The sequence below is a fragment of the Microcaecilia unicolor genome, chromosome 2, assembly GCF_901765095.1.
Source record: "Microcaecilia unicolor chromosome 2, aMicUni1.1, whole genome shotgun sequence".
NCBI classification, from domain to species: Eukaryota; Metazoa; Chordata; class Amphibia; order Gymnophiona; family Siphonopidae; genus Microcaecilia; species Microcaecilia unicolor.
Genome location: NC_044032.1, coordinates 241,875,239 through 241,900,030, shown reverse-complemented (window position 1 = coordinate 241,900,030; position 24,792 = coordinate 241,875,239). Strand labels below are relative to the sequence as shown.

Here is a 24,792-nt window from a genome sequence, read left to right as displayed (position 1 = left end):
CTCTCCTGACTGTACCGCCGCAATGACGGAGCGCAGGGTTTCCATGCGAAAATGCCGCACTCTTAGTGACTTGTTGACTTCCTTTAAATTGAGGATGGGCCGAAAAGACCCTCCTTTTCGTGGCACCACAAAATAAATGGAGTAACGACCGTAGCCGATCTCGGCGGGAGGCACAGGGACCACCGCCCAGAGGTGCAACAAACCTTGCAAGGTCTCCTCTACCGCTGCCCGTTTGACGGCAGAGCCGCATCAGGACTCCACAAACACGTCTCTCACCATCACTGAGAGGGTCGCCCATGAACTCCAGGCTTTGAGCCAGCCGCTGCGGAACGTTTGTCCGAGCGCGAAAGGAGTTCCTCTGCTGAAAGCGGGCACGTGAAGTAAACCCAGCACAACGCCCCAGGCGGTACCTTCTAGCTTCACGGAAGCGAGGTCTGGAAGAGGAGGGAACCGCCTGACCCTCGGAAGAAGGCCGCGGCCTATCCTCGGGTAAGTACTGGGGTTTAGCATCTCCCAGGCCCTTGACAATTTTCTCCAACTCTTCAACAAATAGGAGAAGGCCTTGAAAGGGCAACTTCACTAACCTTTGCTTAGAGGCCATGTCAGCCGCCCAATGCCGTAGCCATAGAAGGCGGCGAGCGGCCACAGCCACAGGCATCTGTTTAGAAGAAGCTCTGACCAGATCATAGAGGGCGTCAGACAAAAATGACAAGGCCGACTCCATCCGCGGTGCCACCTCCGCAAGGGGCTCAGCTCCATCCCCGGGCTGTTCCACTGTCTGTGGCAACCAAGCAAGGCAGGCTCGAGCAGCATAACAACTGCACACAGATGCCCGTAAGGCTAGGCCTGAAATCTCAAAGGACTGTTTGATTGCTGATTCCAGACGTCGGTCCTGCATGTCCTTCAGGGCGACCCCTCCCTCTACTGGGAGGGTAGTCTTTTTCGTCACAGCCGTGACTAGGGCATCCACTTTAGGCACGGCCAAGCGTGCCAAGTGCTCCTCACTGAGAGGGTATAGGTGCCCCATTGCCCTGGCAACTTTCAAAGGCCCCTCAGGGTCAGCCCATTGAGCCAAAATAAGCTCTTGGATGGAGTCATGCAAAGTCATGCAAAGGCTCGAGCAGGCTTCTTAGTACTTGCCATCCTCGGATTACCAGAGGAGGCTTCGCCCATCACATGATCTTCAATAGAGAGGGCCTGTAAGGCATCAGAAATAAGCGCTGGCAGCACCTCAAGGTGGAAAATCCTAACTGCAGTGGGATCATCTGGATCCAGTGACAATCCTACACCTTCCTCTGGCTCTTTGGACCACAAAGGCCTGCCAGACCCCTCAGAATCCCCACAGTCTGACCACAGGGGGGAAAAGGGGAGTGCACCACTCTCTGAAGGGGAATTTACCCTTCTGCACTTGTCTTGCAGCCAACTGTCTGGGGAAAAAACGCCTGACAGCAATCCCGGGCCGGTCTCCACCGGAGGGGAACCAGGTAGCAACGCAGAGACAGACATCTGCGGCAGAGCTCTTTTTAACACGAACGCTTTATGTAAAAGCAACACAAACTCTTCCTGGGCCTGTTTCATGTCTTCATAAGACTCCCCTTGCTTCTTCTTCACAGGAAGGAAATACATCTTATTTATAGGAGGTATGTTTTGAGAGGAAATCTTTAAATTTTCAATGAGGTATTTCCTAAATAATTATAAAGGATGGACTCCAACAGGCCTTGGAAAATTTAGTATCCTCAAATTCAAATAGAGGATTAGTTTTATGTGTTTGATACTGAACTAGTTACTATTTCTCTGCTGCTTTTTCTTTTCATTTCTGAATGTAACCTGCTTTGATTCCAAGATGATACAGGCAGGATATAAAAAACAGGAATAGAATAGGGATGGACCTAGACCACTAGGTTTACACCTGAGGCACAGGATATTCTTAACCCCAAACTCAACTGAACCTGCAAGGACGACAGGAGGCCACACAAAAGTTACCACAGCACACCTGCTGGCGGATGATCACAACAAATTTGTCTGTACTGATCCGAGGGACGTAATGGAAAACATAGATATGACGCTAATGCTTTTCTTCAATACAGCTTACCATGTAGCTGAGGGGACAAGTGCAGATATATAGATGGGGACAAGATAGGTAGTACAGAGTCAGTTGGGACAAATAGATGGGTGGCTAAACTCAAGTCAAGTTCTTTGTTGATGACTGGTCCCTGTCTCCCTCTGCTGCCTCGGCCAGGACCAAAGATGACACACTTGCCTTCCAGTACTGCTAGAAGACAAAGGTGCTAAGATCAGTTTTGCTACTCCAATCCTGCTTTGCATACATTTGATCTGAAGGTACGGGTTGCATATGCATTAGAAAGGAATTATTTTAAGAAGCCTGGACACTAGTTTTCTGATTAGATTTACACATATACATACGTACTCTGACTTACTATGCAGGGTCTTCGGGTAGCAAATAACTGGAGGTAGCGTAAGGCAGCTGCTAGTAAGCATACAGTGGTAGTGAGAGCATTCAGGGCACAGAGAGCAAAGAGGACTTTCTGAGGAAAGAATCAAGAATAACACTCAGAGAAACAAAATATACAGAGTGATGTTTTTTTGCAGCAATACAGTGTGATATGCAGTCATAGTAACATAGTAGATGACGGCAGAAAAAGACCTGCACGGTCCATCCAGTCTGCCCAACAAGATAAACTCACATGTGCCATTTTTTGTGTATACCTTATCTTGATTTGTACCTGTCTTTTTCAGGTCTTTTTCATAAGTCTGCCCAGCACTATCCCCGCCACCCAACCACCCGCTCTGGCATAGACCGTGTAAGTCTGCCCAGCACTATCCCCGCCTCCCAACCACCAGCCCCGCCTCCCACCACCGGCTAAGCTTCTGGGGATCCCTTCCTTGAGATCTACTTTCATGTCTAATATTTTTCATAATAAAACTAAAAAAAAAAGTATATATACATACACACACAGAGATATATACTACATACACATATGAATACTACAAACAAAAATTAATTTTAAATCATTAGTCACAGATTAGGGATCAGTATTTCAGCTTGTCTGAGAGCAGGCTTTCAGGACTCTGTACATATCCCTTCACAGTCAGTGCTAGGACTGATTCATTACTGGGGTGCACAGCAGTATATCAGAAAAATATACATATGGGTATTGCAGACGGATCCATAACCAGAAGAGATGTGAAGCAACAAAGAGTATTTAAAGCAAGGTTACTTTATGCCTTAATTTCCTCCAACATACCTTGAGCAGAAGGTGAACAGCACTGCAGGACTTGATCGGATACAGCTTCAACACATTCTCTTTTTCGGCACATTTTGTAGGCTGTGATTGTTCACAACACTGGCAAATTTTGCCTTCCGCTAATTCTACCTTCAATAATGAAAGCAGCAATGAGAGTTACAACACTGGAGGGCACAATGGAACAATACATAGACAATTATACAGAGTGGTGCCCCTCCCACCATACACAACATCAACCATTCTTTTCAGCCACATCACGATATGTTCAGTTTGTATGAATAAAGTAAACATATGACTGCAGCTTACTGTATAAAGGAAAAAAAACAAGGAAAAAAGTGACTTCCCAAGGAGAATATACTTATAGCCTGCATATTCCTTTTTAAGTTCAACATGGAACACAAATTTAAGAAAACCTAGTCATTTCTAGGGAATATACAAAACATATGGAAAACATCATAAATAAATGTTGACATCATTTAACATATAGAAGAACTCATTGCAATAAATACTTATTGTCATTTTGGGACACCTGTAGAACATTATGAACAAACTATTCAGATCCCAAACAACTTAAATATTTACATGTTTCCTCCAATTTTGTCAGCAGTCTTTACTAGGACACTGTGTTTTCAAATTCTGTTGCAAACTCTCTACATATACACACAAGTGCGCATTTAGAATAAAGAACTCGAAAGTTGTAGAAATAACATTAATTCAATTATATTATAAAAAGTAACAAAAATAGTTTTAACAAATGGAATATATTTCTTGTCCACTCCTTTGTATTCTAGCTCAGTTGAAACCAGAGCTGGAATCTGGCTTCATAAGCCTTCATTCGCTACTTGGGGGATTTTCCCCTTATTTTAGATAATCATCCCTCCCACCAAACCTAGCCTGCAGACAACTGAGCAGAGGCAATATTGTACATGTACATTTGGAAATTAAAATCTAATCAAGCGATTTTCTTCACCTCATCTATACATTACCACAGAAACATCTGCTTTTAATAAACCAACCAAAACTACCTCTGCTATGGAAAAATATGCATACTTTTAGTTAGGAAAGAGAGAGCAATTTTCAGACCAACTAATATACCTGGATAAATGTCTTTGAAATTGACCTCAAAGATCTCAAATTTTGAAATACGTTCAGATACCCTCTCTCTATCAGGGATGGTTAGGCCAAGGTATAATGCAAACATGGAGCACTTAGGGCCCAAGATGGGACAGAAGACTTGCCACTACCACAACAGCCAACAAAGGTGTGCCTTAGAGGAAGGATGTGCCTCCCTATAGCTCTCAGGCTAGTGAGGATACTCCAAAGTCATAATGAGAGGGGATCTGAAGATGGAGAATTGAAAAATAATGCCCAAATGTCACCTAGTGTAAACTGTCTTATATCTGTGTTTACATCCATAGTACAGGTGGGAGAGGGAGTAACAAATAGAAGTGAAAAGGCCAAAGGGAAGAGGGGAATAGATAACCAACAGAGCAGAGACAGGGAGAGATAAATACCAGAATACAATGGCAAAACAAAATGGATAGAATGAGGACAAGTGAAAAAGAATCATTCAAAGGAGTGCTGAAAACATCCAACAGCACAGAGAGAGAAAAACAAGAAAAAGAGAGAGGGGGAAAGAATAAACAGAAAATGAAAAGAACTGAAGAGGAAAAACAAAGGACAAAAACTCAGTTTTTGCTGCAGGTAATGAAGGTTGACTAACATTTTGTGTTGAAAAGAAAAACTTTTTTAAAAATCCAAAATTGTTTAATTTCCCAGCTAGCAGAATACATGCTGTGTCCCTATATAGTTTTTGTTATCAGCCGTGCCTGGAACTACAAAACATAACAAGAGCCAGCCAGATGGGAACATCTCTGGTTCTCTGCAAAGCCCTGCCATCTGCAATAAACAAGGGGGTTTTTTTTTCATATTTTTCTCTATTTCTGTATTTTCTGACTGGACAGAGGAACCACTGCCTCCTGAACAGAAGGTATAATCTGTATTGAACAAGTTTGTTTAGCGGGTGGGGGGCACTCCATCTTGGGTTGTTTGTAGTAACATCTTGTAGGCATGCTGTTAGAAAGTTTACTTGGAACTTGCTGAAACATCTTTTGTATCAACACCAAGCTCTGTGCAAGGTCTGCCTTGTGAAGCACAGCTGGGATCTGTGACCTGTCTTGCTCCAGAATTCCCCAGCAACAGGACAGAGAACTGAGACCCTCATCCCGACCCAACCCCACCCCCTCACAATCCTCATGCCTGTCTTCTGCAACTCCAGCTAAATGTTATGCTCCACCTGCTGCGATTACCTTCTAATTATGCTTATTGACACCTGATGTGATTACCTGCCGAACAGCGAATGATACATACCTGTAGCAGGTGTTCTCCGAGGACAGCAGGCTGATTGTTCTCACGACTGGGTAGACGTCCACAGCAGCCCCCATGAACCGGAAGAAAAGTCTTGCGGGAGGTAGCCCACGCGGGGCACGCCCACCGCGCATGCGCGGCCGTCTTCCCGCCCATGCGCGACCGCGACCGCTCCCGCTCAGTTAAATGACAAGCAAAGGAATGAGAAAAACGCAACTCCAAAGGGGAGGAGGGAGGGTAGGTGAGAACAATCAGCCTGCTGTCCTCGGAGAACACCTGCTACAGGTATGTATCATTTGCTTTCTCAGAGGACAAGCAGGCTGCTTGTTCTCACGACTGGGGTATCCCTAGCTCCCAGGCTCACTCAAAACAAGAAACAGGGTCAATTGGGCCTCACAACGGCGAGGACATAACAGAAATTGACCTACGAAGAACAACTAACTGGGAGTGCAGCCTGAACAGAATAAAACCAGGTCCAGGAGGGTGGAGTTGGATTTAAACCCCGAATAGATTCTGCAGCACCGACTGCCCGAACCGACTGTCGCGTCGGGTATCCTGCTGGAGGCAGTAATGTGATGTGAACGTGTGGACTGATGACCACGTCGCAGCTTTGCAAATCTCTTCAATAGTGGCTGACTTCAAGTGGGCCACTGACGCCGCCATGGTTCTAACACTACGAGCTGTGACATGACCCTCAAGAGCCAACCCAGCCTGGGCGTAAGTGAAGGGAATGCAATCTGCTAGCCAATTGGAGATGGTACGTTTCCCGACAGCGACCCCCTTCCTATTGGGGTCGAAAGAAACAAACAATTGGGCGGATTGTCTGTGGGGCTGTGTCCGCTCCAGGTAGAAGGCCAATGCTCTTTTGCAGTCCAATGTGTGCAACTGACGTTCAGCAGGGCGGGTATGAGGACGGGGAAAGAATGTTGGCAAGACAATTGACTGGTTAAGATAGAACTCCGACACCACCTTTGGCAGGAACTTAGGGTGAGTGCAGAGAACTACTCTGTTATGATGAAATTTTGTATAAGGAGCATGAGCTACCAGGGCTTGATGCTCACTGACTCTACAAGCTAAAGTAACTGCCACCTAGAAAATGACCTTCCAGGTCAAGTACTTCAGATGGCAGGAGTTCAGTGGCTCAAAAGGAGGTTTCATCAGCTGGGTGAGGACGACGTTGAGATCCCATGACACAGTAGGAGGCTTGACAGGGGGCTTTGACAAAAGCAAACTTCTCATGAATCAAACGACTACAGGCTGTCCAGAGATGGGCTTACCCTCTACACGTTGATGGTAAGCACTAATTGCACTAAGGTGATTCCTTACTGAGTTGGTCTTGAGACCAGACTCCGATAAGTGTAGAAGGTATTCAAGCAGGGTCCGTGCATGACAACAGCGAGGTTCTAGGGCCTTGCCCTCACACCGGACGGCAAACCTCCTCCACTTAAAAAAGTAACTCTTCTTAGTGGAATCCTTCCTGGAAGCAAGCAAGACGCGAGAAACACCCTCGGAGAGACCCAAGGAAGCAAAATCTACGCCCTCAACATCCAGGCCGTGAGAGCCAGACACTGAAGGTTGGGGTGCAGAAGCGCTCCGTCGTTCTGCGAAATGAGAGTCGGAAAACACTCCAATCTCCACGGTTCTTCAGAGGACAACTCCAGAAGTAGAGGGAACCAGATCTGACGGGGCCAAAAGGGCGCGATCAGAATCATGGTGCCGCGGTCTTGCTTGAGCTTCAATAAGGTCTTCCCCACCAAAGGTATGGGAGGATACGCATACAGGAGGCCCTTCCCCCAATGTAGGAGAAAGGCATCTGACGCTAGTCTGCCGTGTGCCTGTAGTCTGGAACAGAACTGAGGCAGCTTGTGATTGGTCTGGGAGGCGAAAAGGTCCACCGAGGGAGTGCCCCACTCTCGGAAGATCTTGCGTACCACCCTGAAATGGAGTGACCACTCGTGCGGTTGCATGAGACTGCTCAGCCTGTCGGCCAGACTGTTGTTTACGCCTGCCAGGTACGTGGCTTGGAGAAGCATGCCGTGCTGGCGTGCCCAGCGCCACATCCCGACGGCCTCCTGACACAGGGAGCAAGATCCAGTGCCCTGCTTGTTGATGTAGTACATTGCAACCTGGTTGTCTGTCCAGATTTGGATAATTTGGAAGAACAGCCAAACTCTGAAAGCCTTCAGCGCGTTCCAGACCGCTCGGAGCTCCAGGAGATTGATCTGAAGACCTGCTTCCTGGAGGGACCACACCCCTTGGGTGTGGAGCCCATCGACATGGGCCCCCCACCCCAGGAGAGATGCATCCGTCATCAGCACTTTTGTCGGCTAAGGAATTTGAAATGGGCGTCCCAAGGTCAAATTGGTCCGAATCGTCCACCAGCTCAGCGAACTGTGGCAACTGATGGGCAGGCAGATTGGCATCTTCTAGATTCCTGGTGGCCTGGCACCACTGGGAAGCTAGGGTCCATTGAGCTGATCTCATGTGAAGACGAGCCATGGGAGTTACATGGACTGCAGAGGCCATACGGCCCAGAGGTCTCAACATCTGCCGAGCTGTGATCTGCTGGGACGTTCTGGCCTGGGAGGCGAGAGACAAAAGCCATCTGTGAATTCAGCAGAGCTCCTATGAATTCGAGAGATTGGACTGGCTGGAGATGGGACTTCAGGTAATTTATTACAAACCCCAGCAACTCCAGAAGTTAAATAGTGCACTGCATGGACCGAAGAGCTCCTGTCTCCGAGGTGCTCTTCACCGGCCAATCGTCGAGATATGGGAACACATGTACCCCCAGCTTGCGAAGGTACGCTGCCACCACTACAAGGCACTTCGTGAATACTCGTGGTGCAGAGGCGAGCCCAAAGGGCAGCACACAATACTGGAAGTGCTGTGTTCCCAGACGGAATAGGAGATACTGTCTGTGAGCTGGCAGTATCGGGATGTGAGTATAAGCATCCTTTAAATCCAGGGAGCATAGCTAGTCGTCTTTCTGAATCAGGGGAAGAAGGGTGCCCAAGGAAAGCATCCTGAACTTTTCTCGAACCAGATATTTGTTCAGGCCTCTCAGGTCTAGGATAGGGCGCATCCCCCCTGTTTTCTTTTCCACAAGGAAGTACCTGGAATAGAATCCCTGCCCCTCCTGCCCGGGTGGCACGGGCTCGACTGCATTGGCGCTGAGAAGGGCGGAGAGTTCCTCTGCAAGTACCTGCCTGTGGTGGGAGCTGAAGGATTGAGCTCCCGGTGGGCAATTTGGCGGAGTGGAGATCAAATTCAGGGTGTAACCGCACCGCACTATTTGGAGAACCCACTGGTCGGAGGTTATGAGAGGCCACCTTTGGTGAACAACTTTCAACCTCCCCCCGACTGGCAGGCCGTCTGGCACGGGCACGTTTATGGCGGCTATGCTCCAGTGGATCCAGTCAAAAGCCCGTCCCCTGCTTTTGTGTGGAGCTGCAGGGGTCTGCTTGGTCGCACGCTGTTGACGGGAACTAGCGCGCTGGGGCTGGCCCTGTGCCTGAGAAGGCCCTCGGGCTGGCTGGTTGTACCTACACTTGCTGTAGGCATAAGGTGCAGACCGCCGGGCCCGAGAAAAATGTCCACCTGTAGAGGTGGATGCTGAAGGCGCCCGGTGGGAGAGATTATCGAGAGCGGTTTCCCGCTGGTGCAGTTGCTCAACCAACTGCTCGACATTCTCACAAAAAATATTATCCCCCCGGCAAAGGACATTCGCCAGGTGCTGCTGCGTCCGGTTGTCCAGGTCAGAGGCACGCAGCCATGACAGCCTGCACATCACTATACCCTGGACAGCAGCTCTGGATGCCACATCACAAGTTTCAAATACCCCTGGACAGGAATTTGCGACACGCCTTCAGCTGCCTGACCACCTCCTGAAAAGGCCTGGCCTGCTCCGGCGGGAGCTTGTCAACCAGGTCCGCCAGTTGCCGCACATTGTTCCACATGTGGATGCTCGTGTAGAGCTGGTATGACTGGATCTTGGTCACGAGCATGGATGAATGATAGGCCTTCCTCCTAAACGAGTCCAGAGTGCGAGACTCCCGCCCCGGGGGTGCCGAGGCAGTATCCCTCGAACTCTTGGCCCTCTTGAGAGCAGAGTCCACGACCGCTGAGTCATGTGGCAACTGAAGCCGCATCAACTCCGGGTCAGTGTGGACTCTATACTGGGACTCTGCTTTCTTGAGGATGGTGGGATTAGATAGGGGCTTCAACCAGTTTCAAAGCAGTGTCTCCTTCAGGACATTGTGCAACGGTACTGTGGAAGACTCTCTAGGTGGTGATGGATAGTCGAGGACCTCGATGATCTCAGCCCTTGGCTCATCCACGGTGACCACTGGGAAGGGAATGCTCACAGACATGTCCCGGACAAAGAAGGCAAAGGAGAGGCTCTCTGGAGGCGAGAGCTTCCTCTCCGGTGAAGGCGTGGGGTCGGAGGGAAGACCAGCAGACTCCTCGGAGAAATATCTGGGATCCTCCTCCTCCGTGTCGGACATAAGCTCTCTGATCTCAGTCCGCAACCGGGCCCGTCTCGACCCCAAGGAACCACGTCCTTTGCGATGGTGCCGAGAGGTGGACTCCCGCGTCGGCGGGGACGAAGCTCCCTCCATCGACGTCGATGGGGATTCCACATGAGTGGCAGTCAAGACCGGTGTCAACGACCGCATCACAGGGCCAGAGCCAGCTGGCGCTTCCAACAACGGCACCGCGGGCGCAAGCACCCCCGGTGCCAGTAGGGCCTGGCGCATCAGCCCCTCCAGGATACCTGGGAGGATGGCTCGGAGACACTCGTCCAGGGCCGCTGCTGCGTCTCTCTCCAGCGCGGAAAAACAGAAACTGAGCGGGAGCGGTCGCGCACGGGCAGGAAGACGGCTGCGCATGTGCGGTGGACATGCCCTGCGTGCGCTACCTCCTGCGAGACTTTTCTTCCGGTTCGTGGGGGCTGCCGTGGATGTCTACCCAGTCGTGAGAACAAGCAGCCTGCTTGTCCTCGGAGAAAGTTGTGTACCAACCAAATTCTATTGATTTCTGAATAATTAGCTGCACATGAGTATCCACCTTTATGCTGTGAATCCTGATTCTTGATACACAATTGATTGCACCTGTATGACAACTACTAAAAAATAAGTATTATTTACATTTTCAGGATGTCTGAGTGGAAACGTTTGCTCACCGCACATGAGGATGCAAATAACTGTGAGCTGTGAACCTATCTAGCTTAACTGTGACCCCAGCGGAGTAATGCAGAGTGGGTGGGGAGGCTTATTTATCTGGAACCCCCTGTTTGAATTGTACCACTTCTGAAACTTGATGCAATTTTCCCACATGCCAAGTTTCATCCCATTCCATTAAATTTTCGGGGAGATGTTATCCCTAGATAGATGGATGGACAAAGACATCTCATCCTCTTAATTCTTTCCAACTTCTGTTGGAATCTGATTAAGAAAATATCCAATAACAGCTCCGATTCTCCTACTTTCTACTCATTCTGCCTTGACCAGTTTGGTGCTTTTAAGGTGATATCCATAGTGTAGCTGGTGCATTTGATATGAGGAGATGACAGAGGACACACACAGAAGCCATTATCTAGGATCCCAATTAATTATGTTGTGAAATGAAGAACCTGCTTCAGCTGCACTCATGAAGAACATTACAGTTCAAGAATAATCTGTGAGAAATGCTCTCACCAAAAAATCCCCTTTTTGCTTGTTCTATGAATACCCCACATATTTTTCAAGAAGTGAATCTGAGAACAAGCAGGGAGCACAGGAATAGATGTATCACTGAGAAGAGGGACATATATTTGATGATGACTGTCTTTATGTGGGACAGGAGGAGTGAAGAATCACCTTACTGAAAAAGAGGAGGGACAGGAAAAGAGAAGCATCAGCCGTAAAAAGGCAGCTGAGGCAAGGAGGATCACATCTTCAGAATCTCAGAACGTGCAACATCATGAGGAGCACTGTTACGCCACCTGAATTTTGTTTTTCTTTTTTACACCACAGAAGAATAATTTTGAATCAAAAGCAAAGTCAGGAGTAGTGGAACACTCTGCCCTCAAACTCTCTATCACTGATGAATTGTGGGGCAAATGTTTGGTCAGGCTACAGCTTTAGTGGCCTATCCCATTCTGCTGTTTATAAGACAAGTAATTGAGAAAGTTGAATCACATTTGAGGTCCCTCACTAAACAAATGGGACTGGATGAACACTTTGGAGCTAAGAATAGAAAATTAATCATTCTACCTACCAAAGATAAAAGGGTTAGCCTTTCTAAAGCAGTTCACTTGAAGGAAAATGTTCAGAGTATTATACAATTTTATTATTTAAACCTTGGTTTCATTTTTAGTTCAGTAGTGAGGCTACAATAAAAATGAGTGCCTGGATTCAGGTCTGCTCACCAAATGACAGCTGGGCACACTGGACACGAACTGAGCACCCTGGCAACCTAGGATAAACCCAGCCAAGTTCAGAAGCACACAGACCACAGAGAGCAAAATAAACAGGTTTACCTGAAAACAGAAAAGAAACAAAACAAAAACAATGTATAATAACTTGCCATGTATGATGGTCAGTAGCATAAAAATAGCCTACATGCACAGAAGAGGAATCTGACCTGTGACCAGCAAAAAAAATAAATAAATAAATAAAAGGAAGCAACTAAGGGTCAAATCAGAATGTTGAAGCAAATATAGCAAAGAAGGTTGGAAATTTTGGACCTGATATTCAAAAAGAAAAAAAACCTGAGCTCCTAAATTTATGTGCTTAAGTATATCTGCTATTTTCAGTCAAACATAGGAACCTAAGTTTTCTGCTGAAAATTCACCTAAATTTAGAATCTTAAACTATGCTTCTAAATATTGGATTGCCTTTAAATTGTCTAATTTAAGAGCCTAATGCTGAAAAACTGAAGTTACTCACCCATAGCAGGTGCTCTCCAAGGACAGCAGGCCAAGTATTCTCAAATGTGGGTGACGATATCCAACCGAGCCTGGTGCAGACACTGCCTAGTGTATACAGCTTTAAGAAAGTTATAGCAGTGTCCCACCACGCATGTGCGGGTGCCTTCCCACCCGAAACTTAAGCGCGGGTCCCTCAGTAAGGCAATATAGCTAAAGGAATACAACTCTAGGGGGAGGTGGGGATGAGATGTGAGAATACTTTGGCCTGCTGTCCCTGGAGAACATCTGCTCCAGGTGAGCAACTTTGCTTTCACTGAGGACAAGCAGGCCATAGGTATTCTCACATGTGGGAATCCCTAGCTATTAAACTCACTGAAAACAATAATGCTAGGGCCATAGGGACTCAAAACGCTGAGGCCTTGAAGTCAATTAACCTGAAACTAAAAACAAACTAGTTGTGAAGGTGCAACCTGGAAAAGAACAGAACTAGGCCTAAGAGGGTACGGTTGTATTCAGACAGTCCTGTTTGGTGTCTAGACTACATATGGACTAAAGACCATGTCACAACCTTACAAATTTCCTCGATGGAAGGCTGATCTCATGTAGGATACCGACGCAGCCATGGCTCTGACATTATAAGCCTTGACATGACACACTAGAGTCAGCCCAGCTCGGGCCTAAAGAGCTGTACGAAAAACAAAGAAAACCTGAAAGGCTGAAAATACTAAGAAATAATGGGGAAGGATTCTAAAATAAAGTTTGGGAAAAATAATGAATAATATGAGGGAAAAACTGCACGGGAGGGCACAAAAAAGTTAGCATAAAGAAGCGCCGAGGAAGACTGCAATGACACATCGTCCCAGCTCTGTGGAAAAAAAATAGAAAAGGGACCCATGCATGCACTGGGCTCTGTCACATGACATCACCTGTGAGAATACCTATGGCTTGCTTGTCCTCAGAGAATCAATGCTAAGCTTCTGTATAGGTTGTTCAATTCACATTAACAATTATTGCAGTTAACAAGTACTTAATTGGCAATAATTAGGAGTTACACGTGGATCTGCCCTATGCCCTACTCTATAACATGCACACCAAAAGTTCATAGCTTGGAACTCCAAAAGGAGCATTGCTATGGAAGAGGCATGGGTGGGTCAGAGGTGTTAACAGAATTTAAGTGCACAGCTATAGAATACTTGCATGTGCATGCCTGACAGTAGTTGGATGCAAGCATTTACACCATCCTTTGGCAAGCATAAATGCTTGTGCCCAAAGTTAGGCACAAAATGCTAAGCTACTATTCTAGAAAGGATGCTCTGCACAGAGCTCCCTTTACAAAAATATTCTCTTAGCACGGATCATCCCAGCACCTAACTTTGGGTGCCATTTACTGAATCTACCCCTATTGCCACCCACTTTTTACGCTCTAAAAATAAGAGTTTACTGAAATTTTGAGCATAAATGTAAGCATCCAGTCTTCATCGTAAATGTTTAAAAAACAAAAAATTAGGAGCCTAACTCTCAAAGTTAGAATCCTATGAATATCAGCCTCTTGCTTTTAGGCAAGAAGTAAATGCAAGGCTTGAAAATGGTGTTTCTAAATTAGAAAATAGAATGAACAAATCAGATGAGACAAAAAGGAGGAATTACACCTAGGAGATGAGACCATGATACACAGAGGGTAACTGATTGGAACAATTATGCTTCTTACCTGATAATTTTCTTTCTTTTAGTCCCAACAGATCAGTCCAGAAACGTGTGATATGTACATCGACCAGCAGATGGATACAGAGAAGAAAAAGTAGTTTGTGATTCATCCACTTAAGGGTATCGTGCAGATCTAGAACCTTCAGTATGTCACATGACAAAGCAATAGTGATGACATACACAAAGAAAGCAAGGTACAGAAAAAAAAACCTGGAAAGGTTAAGCTCTGGAACTTGTTGCCAGAGGATGGGGCAACAGCAGTTAACAAATCTGGATTTAAAAAAAGGTTTGGCACTGTTGCAGGAGGAAATGTCCAGTCTGCTTTGAGACAGACCTGGTGAAGCCAATGCTTGTCCTGGGACTGGCAGAAGGGAATGTTGCCACTATCTGGGTGTCATCCAGGTACATGAGATCTGTTATTAGCCACTGTTGGAATCAGGACACTGGACTAGATGGATCATTGGTCTGACCCAACATAGCCACTCCCATGTCCCCATGAACTTATGCTCAAGGAAGAAAAAGCTGACCTATCCCTTGGTACCAAAGTGCAAAACATGAAAGACAGGCTAGTTAGAGGTCCGGCCCCCTGCCACTGAAATCAGAGTCCACCAGAGGCTGTAGACAATAAAATAGGTATTCAAACATACCGTGATAGCCAAACCACAATGAAAAGTGATGAGAGAAAGAAACCTCAAGTAGATGGGCTAGACGAAGAGCTCCAAGAAGGCGAGATATAAGCAAGTCACCTGAGAAAAGCCACCAGGTTCAGAAAGCTCGCTCTCCTCTTTTGTGTGTGTGTGTGTGTGTGTGTGTGTGTGTATCAGAGAAGATGTAACCAAATCCTGTTCCGAAGCAAACTACTTCAACAGAAGAACGGCTAAGAAAATAAAATGGAAAGGGTGGACTGGACTGATCTGTTGAGAATAAAGGAAACAAAATTATCAGGGAAGAAACAATTTTTCTTCCTTTACAACCCACAAATCAGTGCAGAAACTTGTGGGATGTATAAAAGCAGTTCACAATTAGGGTGGGAAAGGACCCCCAAGAAGCTAGAGACTAGCTATAAACAATAAAGATGTAGGACCACCGAAGAATCCAAAAGAAAACTGCAAGGGAACTGCCACTTAGAGGGTCTATCCCCAGCATGGATCAGCTCCACAGCTGCCGCTTGTGCTTTACACTAGCACCCTCCTCCCATCGACTGGGTCCCAAACGCCTCTGGGCGAGTCTCCCGCTTTCAAACTATCCCCCGTGATTTCTAGGTTACTGGAGGCCACACTCCCACTGTTCCCACAGTTCCCAGAAAGCACTCACAGACTCAACACACAAACCACCAGGATTCTTTATCAGTCCAGACAGAGTCAACAAACTAAATATTGCTTATTGTCAGAACTTTAACAGTGGACAAAAAAATGTGCAATCAGTAAATAATAATGGGTAACTAAAATATGGATCATTTATAACACTAACTAAACATTTGTTTACTTTCTAGAAAGTACCTGGGGAGATCAGGACATGTAGCTGCGCACCAGTTATCAAATATAACTTTTGCAGGGCTTCAGTAAATAGCTTTCTCTCTCTCTTCTCCCGGGCTGAAACTGAGGAAACAACCAGTACAGTTCAAAAGAAATTGAGCTCCTGGGCCAATCAGAGCCCAGTCAACAAGTTTCAAATGTATATTGCTCACATTATTAACATTTGTATAGCGCTACCAGATGCACGCAGCGCTGAACACCTGACACAGAGAGACAGTCCCTGCTCGATAGAGCTTACAATCTAAAAATACAGACAGACAAGACAATTAAGGGCGAGGAAAGTACTGGGTGAGAAGGAACAAGGGATAGGTGAATTGAGTAGTAGTTAGGAGCCAAAAGCAGTGGTGAAAAGGTGGGTTTTCAGCATAGATTTGAAAACAGGTAGAGATGGAGCTAGGCGTACAGGCTCAGGAAGACCATTCCAGGCATAAGGTGCCACGAGGGAAAAGGAACGAAGCCTGGAATTAGCAGTGGAGGAGAAGGGGGACGACCAGAGAGATTTGTCCAGCGAGCAGAGATTACGGAGAGGAACATAGGGAGAGATGAGAGAGGAGAGGTAATGGGGGGCTGCAGAATGGATGCATTTAAAGGTCAGTAAGAGAAGTTTGAAATGTACGTGGAAGCGGATAGGGAGCCAGTGAAGTGACTGAGGAGTGGGCTAGTGTGGGTAAAACGATTTTGGCGGAAAATAAGTCATGCCGCATAATTTTGGACAGACTGGAGAGGAGAGAGATGGCTGAGCGGAAGACCAGTGAGAAGCAAATTGCAATAATCCAAGCGAGAGGTGACAAGGGTTTGGATAAGGGTTCTGGTAGCGTATTCAAAGAGGAAGGGGCGAATTTTGCTAATGTTGTAGACAAAAGCGACAGGTTTTGGCCGTCTGCTGGATGTTAGCGGAAAAGAAGAGGGAGGAATCAAAGATGACTCCTAGGTTGCGAGCAGATGAGACAGTACTGAAAATCACTTCACTGAGTGAAACTAAAGAGGGAGCATTTACTTTTCTATAATAGCTTTAACATAAAACATCCACCATCTGCTGGCCAAACTAGAGAAATGCAATTCAAGACTTAATCAAGGCAGTTTTACAGGCTTAAAACACACTGTTCTGTCACAAGGACTGATCCGGAAAACCCAGAAAAATGTCTTTGGTTTCAATTTTTTTTTTTTTGAATAGCCAAGGAGAATGTCAAACGTCAGGCAGCGCAGAAATTGTTCCAGTGCTAAGCCGCATTAAGAAGGCTGCATAAAACCATCTCTTGCACTGAGAAGAGTGGAAGGGGAGCAGATGCTGTACACCGCAACCTGGAGATGTGCTATATATTTACAAACCAAGTGCAAGTGATGGCTCTTGTGCTTCCACCAACTGCAGTCACAAAGATGCAATTGAGAACGCAAGAGTTGGAGATCCGCTGTAAACCAACCCTGGTTTTTTGGGGAATCAAGTATATGAACTGTCTTCATTGGAGCCACCAAATCTAGGGTTGCATGAAGTGCACTATCTAAGGTCTCAACCTGGGTATCTAATGGCAAATGTGGAAAAGTAGTTTGATCAATTGCTAATGCTGCCTGGAATATGGACAGAGTAAGGTCATGTGAATCCCTCACTTAGTTGCATATGGAGATAGGAGGAGGATCTTCATGTCGCACAAAGGTAACCATCACCTATAATAGATCATGATCAGATTCTGGAAAGGGAAGCTGTGTATTAGAAAAAACGAGATGGACCCTTCTGATTCAGTGAGAATGCCATCTAGAACGTGACCATCTCGATGAGTGGGTTGAACAGTATGTCAAAAAAGGCCTGCAATTTTTAAATCTTGGAATTCTCTAGAAAAAGGTGCTTGGAGATTATCTACGTGGATATTAAAATCTAAGATCATTGGAGAGGGAGAATTAAAGTTAAATCCAGAGAAATAGCAATGTTACTATTACCTATAGCAGGTGTTCTCCAAGGAAAGCAGGACACAGATTACAACGAATGGGTGACATCAACAATGGAGCCCTGGAAAGGACGCTGTCCAGAGTTCAGAACCTTCCGGACACCTTTGGCAGGCCCAACCACATACAGTGGTGGAAATAAGTATTTGATCCCTTGCTGATTTTGTAAGTTTGCCCACTGACAAAGACATGAGCAGCCCATAATTGAAGGGTAGGTTATTGGTAACAGTGAGAGATAGCACATCACAAATTAAATCCGGAAAATCACATTGTGGAAAGTATATGAATTTATTTGCATTCTGCAGAGGGAAATAAGTATTTGATCCCCCACCAACCAGTAAGAGATCTGGCCCCTACAGACCAGGTAGATGCTCCAAATCAACTCGTTACCTGCATGACAGACAGCTGTCGGCAATGGTCACCTGTATGAAAGACACCTGTCCACAGACTCAGTGAATCAGTCAGACTCTAACCTCTACAAAATGGCCAAGAGCAAGGAGCTGTCTAAGGATGTCAGGGACAAGATCATACACCTGCACAAGGCTGGAATGGGCTACAAAACCATCAGTAAGACGCTGGGCGAGAAGGAGACAACTGTTGGTGCCATAGTAAGAAAATGGAAGAAGTACAAAATGACTGTCAATCGACAAAGATCTGGGGCTCCACGCAAAATCTCACCTCGTGGGGTATCCTTGATCATGAGGAAGGTTAGAAATCAGCCTACAACTACAAGGGGGGAACTTGTCAATGATCTCAAGGCAGCTGGGACCACTGTCACCACGAAAACCATTGGTAACACATTACGACATAACGGATTGCAATCCTGCAGTGCCCGCAAGGTCCCCCTGCTGCGGAAGGCACATGTGACGGCCCGTCTGAAGTTTGCCAGTGAACACCTGGATGATGCCGAGAGTGATTGGGAGAAGGTGCTGTGGTCAGATGAGACAAAAATTGAGCTCTTTGGCATGAACTCAACTCGCCGTGTTTGGAGGAAGAGAAATGCTGCCTATGACCCAAAGAACACCGTCCCCACTGTCAAGCATGGAGGTGGAAATGTTATGTTTTGGGGGTGTTTCTCTGCTAAGGGCACAGGACTACTTCACCGCATCAATGGGAGAATGGATGGGGCCATGTACCGTACAATTCTGAGTGACAACCTCCTTCCCTCCGCCAGGGCCTTAAAAATGGGTCGTGGCTGGGTCTTCCAGCACGACAATGACCCAAAACATACAGCCAAGGCAACAAAGGAGTGGCTCAGGAAGAAGCACATTAGGGTCATGGAGTGGCCTAGCCAGTCACCAGACCTTAATCCCATTGAAAACTTATGGAGGGAGCTGAAGCTGCGAGTTGCCAAGCGACAGCCCAGAACTCTTAATGATTTAGAGATGATCTGCAAAGAGGAGTGGACCAAAATTCCTCCTGACATGTGTGCAAACCTCATCATCAACTACAGAAGACGTCTGACCGCTGTGCTTGCCAACAAGGGTTTTGCCACCAAGTATTAGGTCTTGTTTGCCAGAGGGATTAAATACTTATTTCCCTCTGCAGAATGCAAATAAATTCATATACTTTCCACAATGTGATTTTCCGGATTTAATTTGTGATGTGCTATCTCTCACTGTTACCAATAACCTACCCTTCAATTATGGGCTGCTCATGTCTTTGTCAGTGGGCAAACTTACAAAATCAGCAAGGGATCAAATACTTATTTCCACCACTGTATGCACTCATGCCTTCCTGCCCACCCAACTCACGTGGGACCCTTAGTTGTTTTTTTTTGTTTTTTAAACAGAGAATACAACTCCTGGAGGAGGTGGAAGGGATGTGGTAATCGTGTCCTGCTGTCCTCAGAGAACATCTGCTACAGGTGAGCAACTTCGCTTTCTCCAAGGAGAAGCAGAACAATCAATTACCATGAATGGGAATCCCTAGCTACCAGGCTCACCGAAATAACCAATATCAGTCAATAAGAACTTGCAACAACAACCAGAATCAATAACTAAACAAACAAAAATTCTCTGTTATGAAGGTGCAGCCCAGATCAGAAATGAACGGGGTCTAGGAAGGTGGGGTTGGATTCTAGTCTCTAAACAAATTCTGCAGGACTGCTTGACCAAATCAGTTTCCCATTGGGTATTTCGTTCCAGACAGTAGTGAGAGGTGAATGTGTGAAGACCACGATGCAGCTCTGCAAATTTCCTCAATGGAGGCTGATACCAAGTGGGCTACAGACGCAGCCATGACTCTAACCCTGTGACCCTGACATGATCCTCCAGTCAGTCCAGCACAGGAATAAGTAAAGGAGATGCAGTCCACTGGCCAACTGGACAAGGTACATTTACCAATGGTTGCCCCAATCCTGTTTGGGTCAAAAGAAACAAAAAGCTGGGTGGCCTTTCTATGGGCTTTAGTTTATTCCAGATAGAAGGCTGAGGCTCACTTGCAGTCCAAGATGTGCAGTGTGCTTTTGCCAGAATGAGCATGAGGCTTTGGGAAAATGTTGGCAGAACAACTGACTAGTTAAGGTGAAAATCTGACACTATCTTAGGAAGGAACGTAGGATGCGTGCGGAGAACTACTCTGTTATGATGAAATCTTGGGTAAGGTGGACATGCTACTAGGGCCTGAATCTCACTGACTCTGAGCTGAAGTGTCCACCACTAAAAAAAAAAAATAGAACCTTCCAGGTCAAGTACTTCAGATGGCACAAATCGAGTGGCTCAAAAAGCGCTTCCAGTAGCTGGGTGAAGACAACAGTGAGGTATCATGCCACAGTCAGAGGTCTGATGAGGGGCTTTGTCAGAAGTACACCTCGCATAAATTGAACAACTAAAGGCTGTACAGAGATGGGCTTACCCTCTACAAGGTGATGGTAAGCACTCAAGCCCCAATGAACAATTCCCCATGCTGTTCCGAAACAGCACCCTAAAAACAGGGCCGAAACAGCGCAGGGAATTAACTCCCCAATGATCAACGATAACAACATGCAAATTTAGGCACGTTATTAGTGCTGATCATCGGAGGGAAGTGCGAGAGGATTGTGAGTGGGCATGTGCTCAGGAACTATCCTCCTGCACTTGATGACAGGTCTGGGCTGTCAAAAGCACAGACTTGTCAAACACTGCAGAGCTGGATGTCTGTGGGTCACCCCAGCACCCCCACCAAAGACAAGTCCCTGGTGGTCTAATGCCCCCCCAAGCCCCCACACTTCTCAGACAGCAACACGGGAGGGGCTAGAGGTTCTGCGGACCCTCCAGCCACCAGACACCTCCCATGACATGAAGGCACAGGGAGGCTGGAGGTCCAGGTGACCTCTAGGCCCCCTAAGCCCCCTGACACAAAATGTAATTCCCTGGTGACCCCGTGGGTTACATACCACACCCTCCACCCACACTGGTAGTCTAAGCGGCCCCCTCCCTATACCTTGTAGTGTGATGGAGGAGGGAGCAGCATTCTCTCCTTCCAGCGCCACTTCCAAAATGGGTTAAGGCACTATTCGGCCCATAAGATCAGAGTGCAGCGCTCTGATTATACAGGCAGAATACTGGAGAGCTACATTTAAATATAATTTAAACGAGCAGAACTCATTTAAATATATTTTAAATGAACTCTGCAATATTCCAAGCGCGCTCGCACCAGGTAACATTTGATCATCCACGTTGGGTAAATGCGGGCGCTAGTGGCCTCTAGCGCCCGCATTTACTTTTGATCATCTAGCCCTAATTGCACAGAGGTGACTTACAGAGTTGGTTTTTAAATAAGACTCAGAGGTATTGAAGGTACTCAAGCAGTTTTTGTACAGGACAAGAGAAAGGAACTCGGGCCTTGCTCTCGCACCAAAACAGCAAACCTCTTCCATTTGAAAGGAACACCTCTCAGTGGAATCTTTCCTGGAAGACAGCAGGACCTTGGAAACACCCTCAGGCAATTGAAGGGATGCAAATTACATAAGAAAATCCATACTGGGTCAGACCAATGGTCCATCTAGCCCAGTATCCTGTTTCCAACAGTGGCCAATCCAGGGCACAAGTAGCTGGCACAAACCCAAATAGTAGCAACATTCCATGCTATCAATCCAGGGCAAGTAGTGGCTTCCCCATGTCTATTTCAATAGCAGACTATGGACTGTTCCTACAGAAACTTGTACAAACCTTTTTTAAACCCAGAAACGCTAACCACTGTTATCACATCCTCCGGCAACAAGTTCCAGAGCATAACTATTTGCTAAGTGAAAAAATATTTCCTCCTGTTTTAAAAGTATTTCCATGAAACTTCATCGAGTGTCCCTTAGCCTTTGTACTTTTTGAAGGAGTAAAAAATCTGATTCACTTCTATTCGTTCTACACCACTCTGGATTTTGTAGACCTCGATCGTAGCTCCCCTCAGCCATCTCTTTTCCAAGCTGAAGAGCCCTAACCTCTTCAGCCTTACCTCATATGGGAGTTCCATCCCCTTAATCATTTGGTCGCACTTCATTTAATTCCGCTATTTTTTTTTTTGAGATACGGCAACCAGAATTGAACCCAATACTCAAGGTGAGGTCATACCATGGAGCGATACAGAGGCATTATAGTATTCTTGATCTTAGCTACCATCCCTTTTCTAATAATTCCTAGCATCCTGTTTGCTTTTTTGGCTGCCTCCACACACTAGGAAGAAGATTTCTGCGTATTGCCTACAACGACACCTAGATCTTTTTCTTGGATGCTGAATCCCAAGGTGGACCTTAGCCATCAGGTAACTATGATTCTGATTATTCTTCCTAATGTGCACCACTTTGCATTTGTCCACATCAAAAACTTAATCTGCCATTTGGATGCCCAGTCTTCCAATTTCCTAAGGTCTCCCTGCAATCTTTCACAGTTTGCATGTTGTTTTTAACAACTTTGAATAGTTTTGTGCCATCTGCAAATTTAATCATCTCACTTGTCATTCAAATTCCAGACTATTTATAAATATGTTAAATAGCACTGGTCCCAGTACTGATCCCTGCAGCACTCCACTACTCACCCTCCTCCATTCAGAAAAATGGACATTTAACCCTACCCTCTGCTTTCTGTCCAATAACCAATTCTTAACACACAAAAGAACATCGCCTCCTATCCCATAGCTCTAATTTACTCAGGAGTCTCTCAAGAGGAACTCTAGCTTTCTGAAAATCAACAAACACTACATCAACCGGCTCACCACGTTTATTCATGTCTTCAAAGAAATTAAGCAAATTGGTGAGGCAAGACTTCCCTTGGTTGAATCCGAGCTGACTGTCCTAGTAAACCACATTTAACCATGTGTTCCATAATTTTATTCTTTATAATAGTTTCCACTATTTTGCCTGGCTTACTGGTCTGTAATTTCTTGGATCATACATAGTAACATAGTAAATAACACCCCTGGAACATTTTTCAAAAAATTGGCATTACACTGGCCACCCTCCAATCTTCAGGTACAAGGGACGATTTTAACAACAGGTTACAGATCACTAACAGCAGATCAGCAATTTCATGTTTGAGTTCTTTTAGTACTCTAGGTGCATGCCATCCGGTAGAGGTGATTTACTATACTTTAATGTGTCAATTTGGCTCAGTACGTTTTCAAGATCCACTCAGATTTCTTTCAGTTCCTTCACATCATCACCCTTGAAAACCACTTCTGATACAGGTAGATCTCTTACATCTTCTTCCGTAAAGACTGAAGCAAAGAATTCATTCAGTCTCTCCACTATGGGCTCGTCTTCCCCTGAGTGCCCCTTTTGCTCCTTCATGGTTTTTAAAACTTATTTATTTACAAATTTAAGATATCATTACAAGTCAATACTTGTATCTCTCTATTCCAACTGCTGTGTTCCTGTTATTTGACACCTTGATTTCTCCCATCACTAGTTTTCAATACCTAGGTGTACTCCTTGATTCTAGTCTCTCTTTTGAGCCTCAAATCTCTGCTCTGTGTCCCAGTTTTCAATGATTTACGAAATAACCTATAGTCAGTAAGTGTATGAATTTCTAATGGTAAAGAATTCCATATCTTTTTTTTTTATTTTTTTATTTATGAAATTTTCAAATAATTTACAAGCATATAAATCTTGTAACAGGAAAATTTGGTGAACAAGTAATCTCATCAAAAAGAAAGAAACATTTACACTTTTCCCCCCCCTTCACTCCAACATAAGTCCACATTGAGGGAGTTCAAAATGTACAAAATTAGTTGGAATAAAATAGGCAAATATTACTATGAAACAATAGGTCAGACGTTTTCAAATCTACCAGCTGAACATATTTAATCTGGCCGGTGTGTTCTGAACTAATTGTACTCGTTTAATCAAACAACCATTATATACTACATTACACAATAAGTGATTGAACTAATATTTGGAATCTGCCAGGCCAAAATATCCACAAACTGACTGCTTTCTCAACCGTGAAAAAGATTTGCTTATTAACGATTTAATATGTGCATTAAAAGTACACTCCATCTAATCCCACAGACAAAATTCTCAAACAAAACTCAAAATGAAAAAGACTGTTGGGGGTAAAGAAAAGGGTTCAACTGACCAAGCCATAGAAACTTTGTTTTATCACAATTCAACTTCAATCTATTAGAAGTGATCCAATTCTTAATTAATTTAACAATATCATGCAAAGTAGCAGGCCAATCACTAGTTACGGGCAATAGAATGGAAATACAGTGCACTCCATTTAAGTGCACGTCGGATAAGTGCATGCTCTGTTTAACTGCATGCTATACTTCGGTCCCGTTTTTGGCGCCATCAATTTATATGGGGACAAACGTCGGTTTAGCACACCACTGATAAGTGCAAGATTCGCTTATATGCATGGTTTAAGACTGCTCCTCTGCAGGAAAGACTCTGCATAAGCGCACACACGGAATATGGAAGCCAATTGGCACATGGCAAAGGAGCGGTAAATTTGAAATCTCGCTGGTTAACTTCCACAGGCAGAATAAGCGAAAGAATGTTGTTAGAGTGTACACTGCAGTCGTCGTCGTCGCGCAACTGTAAGACTTTAACACTGGCTGAACGAATAGAAGTTCTTAAAAAATTAGAAAACTAAGT

General features: G+C 45.5%; 1 protein-coding gene across 1 annotated transcript in view; it reads right to left on the bottom strand.

The window, feature by feature from the left end:
* Positions 1-24,792, bottom strand: part of FAM189A2 (family with sequence similarity 189 member A2) — a 102,331-nt gene that overhangs the window by 65,958 nt on the left and 11,581 nt on the right. Inside the window, exons 3-5 of the mRNA XM_030193849.1 lie at positions 12,046-12,156; positions 3,267-3,395; positions 2,439-2,546 (exon numbers count right to left, since the gene is read on the bottom strand). Of these exons, the coding sequence (XP_030049709.1) occupies positions 2,439-2,546; positions 3,267-3,395; positions 12,046-12,156 (348 nt within the window). The remainder of the gene's footprint in view (positions 1-2,438; positions 2,547-3,266; positions 3,396-12,045; positions 12,157-24,792) is intronic.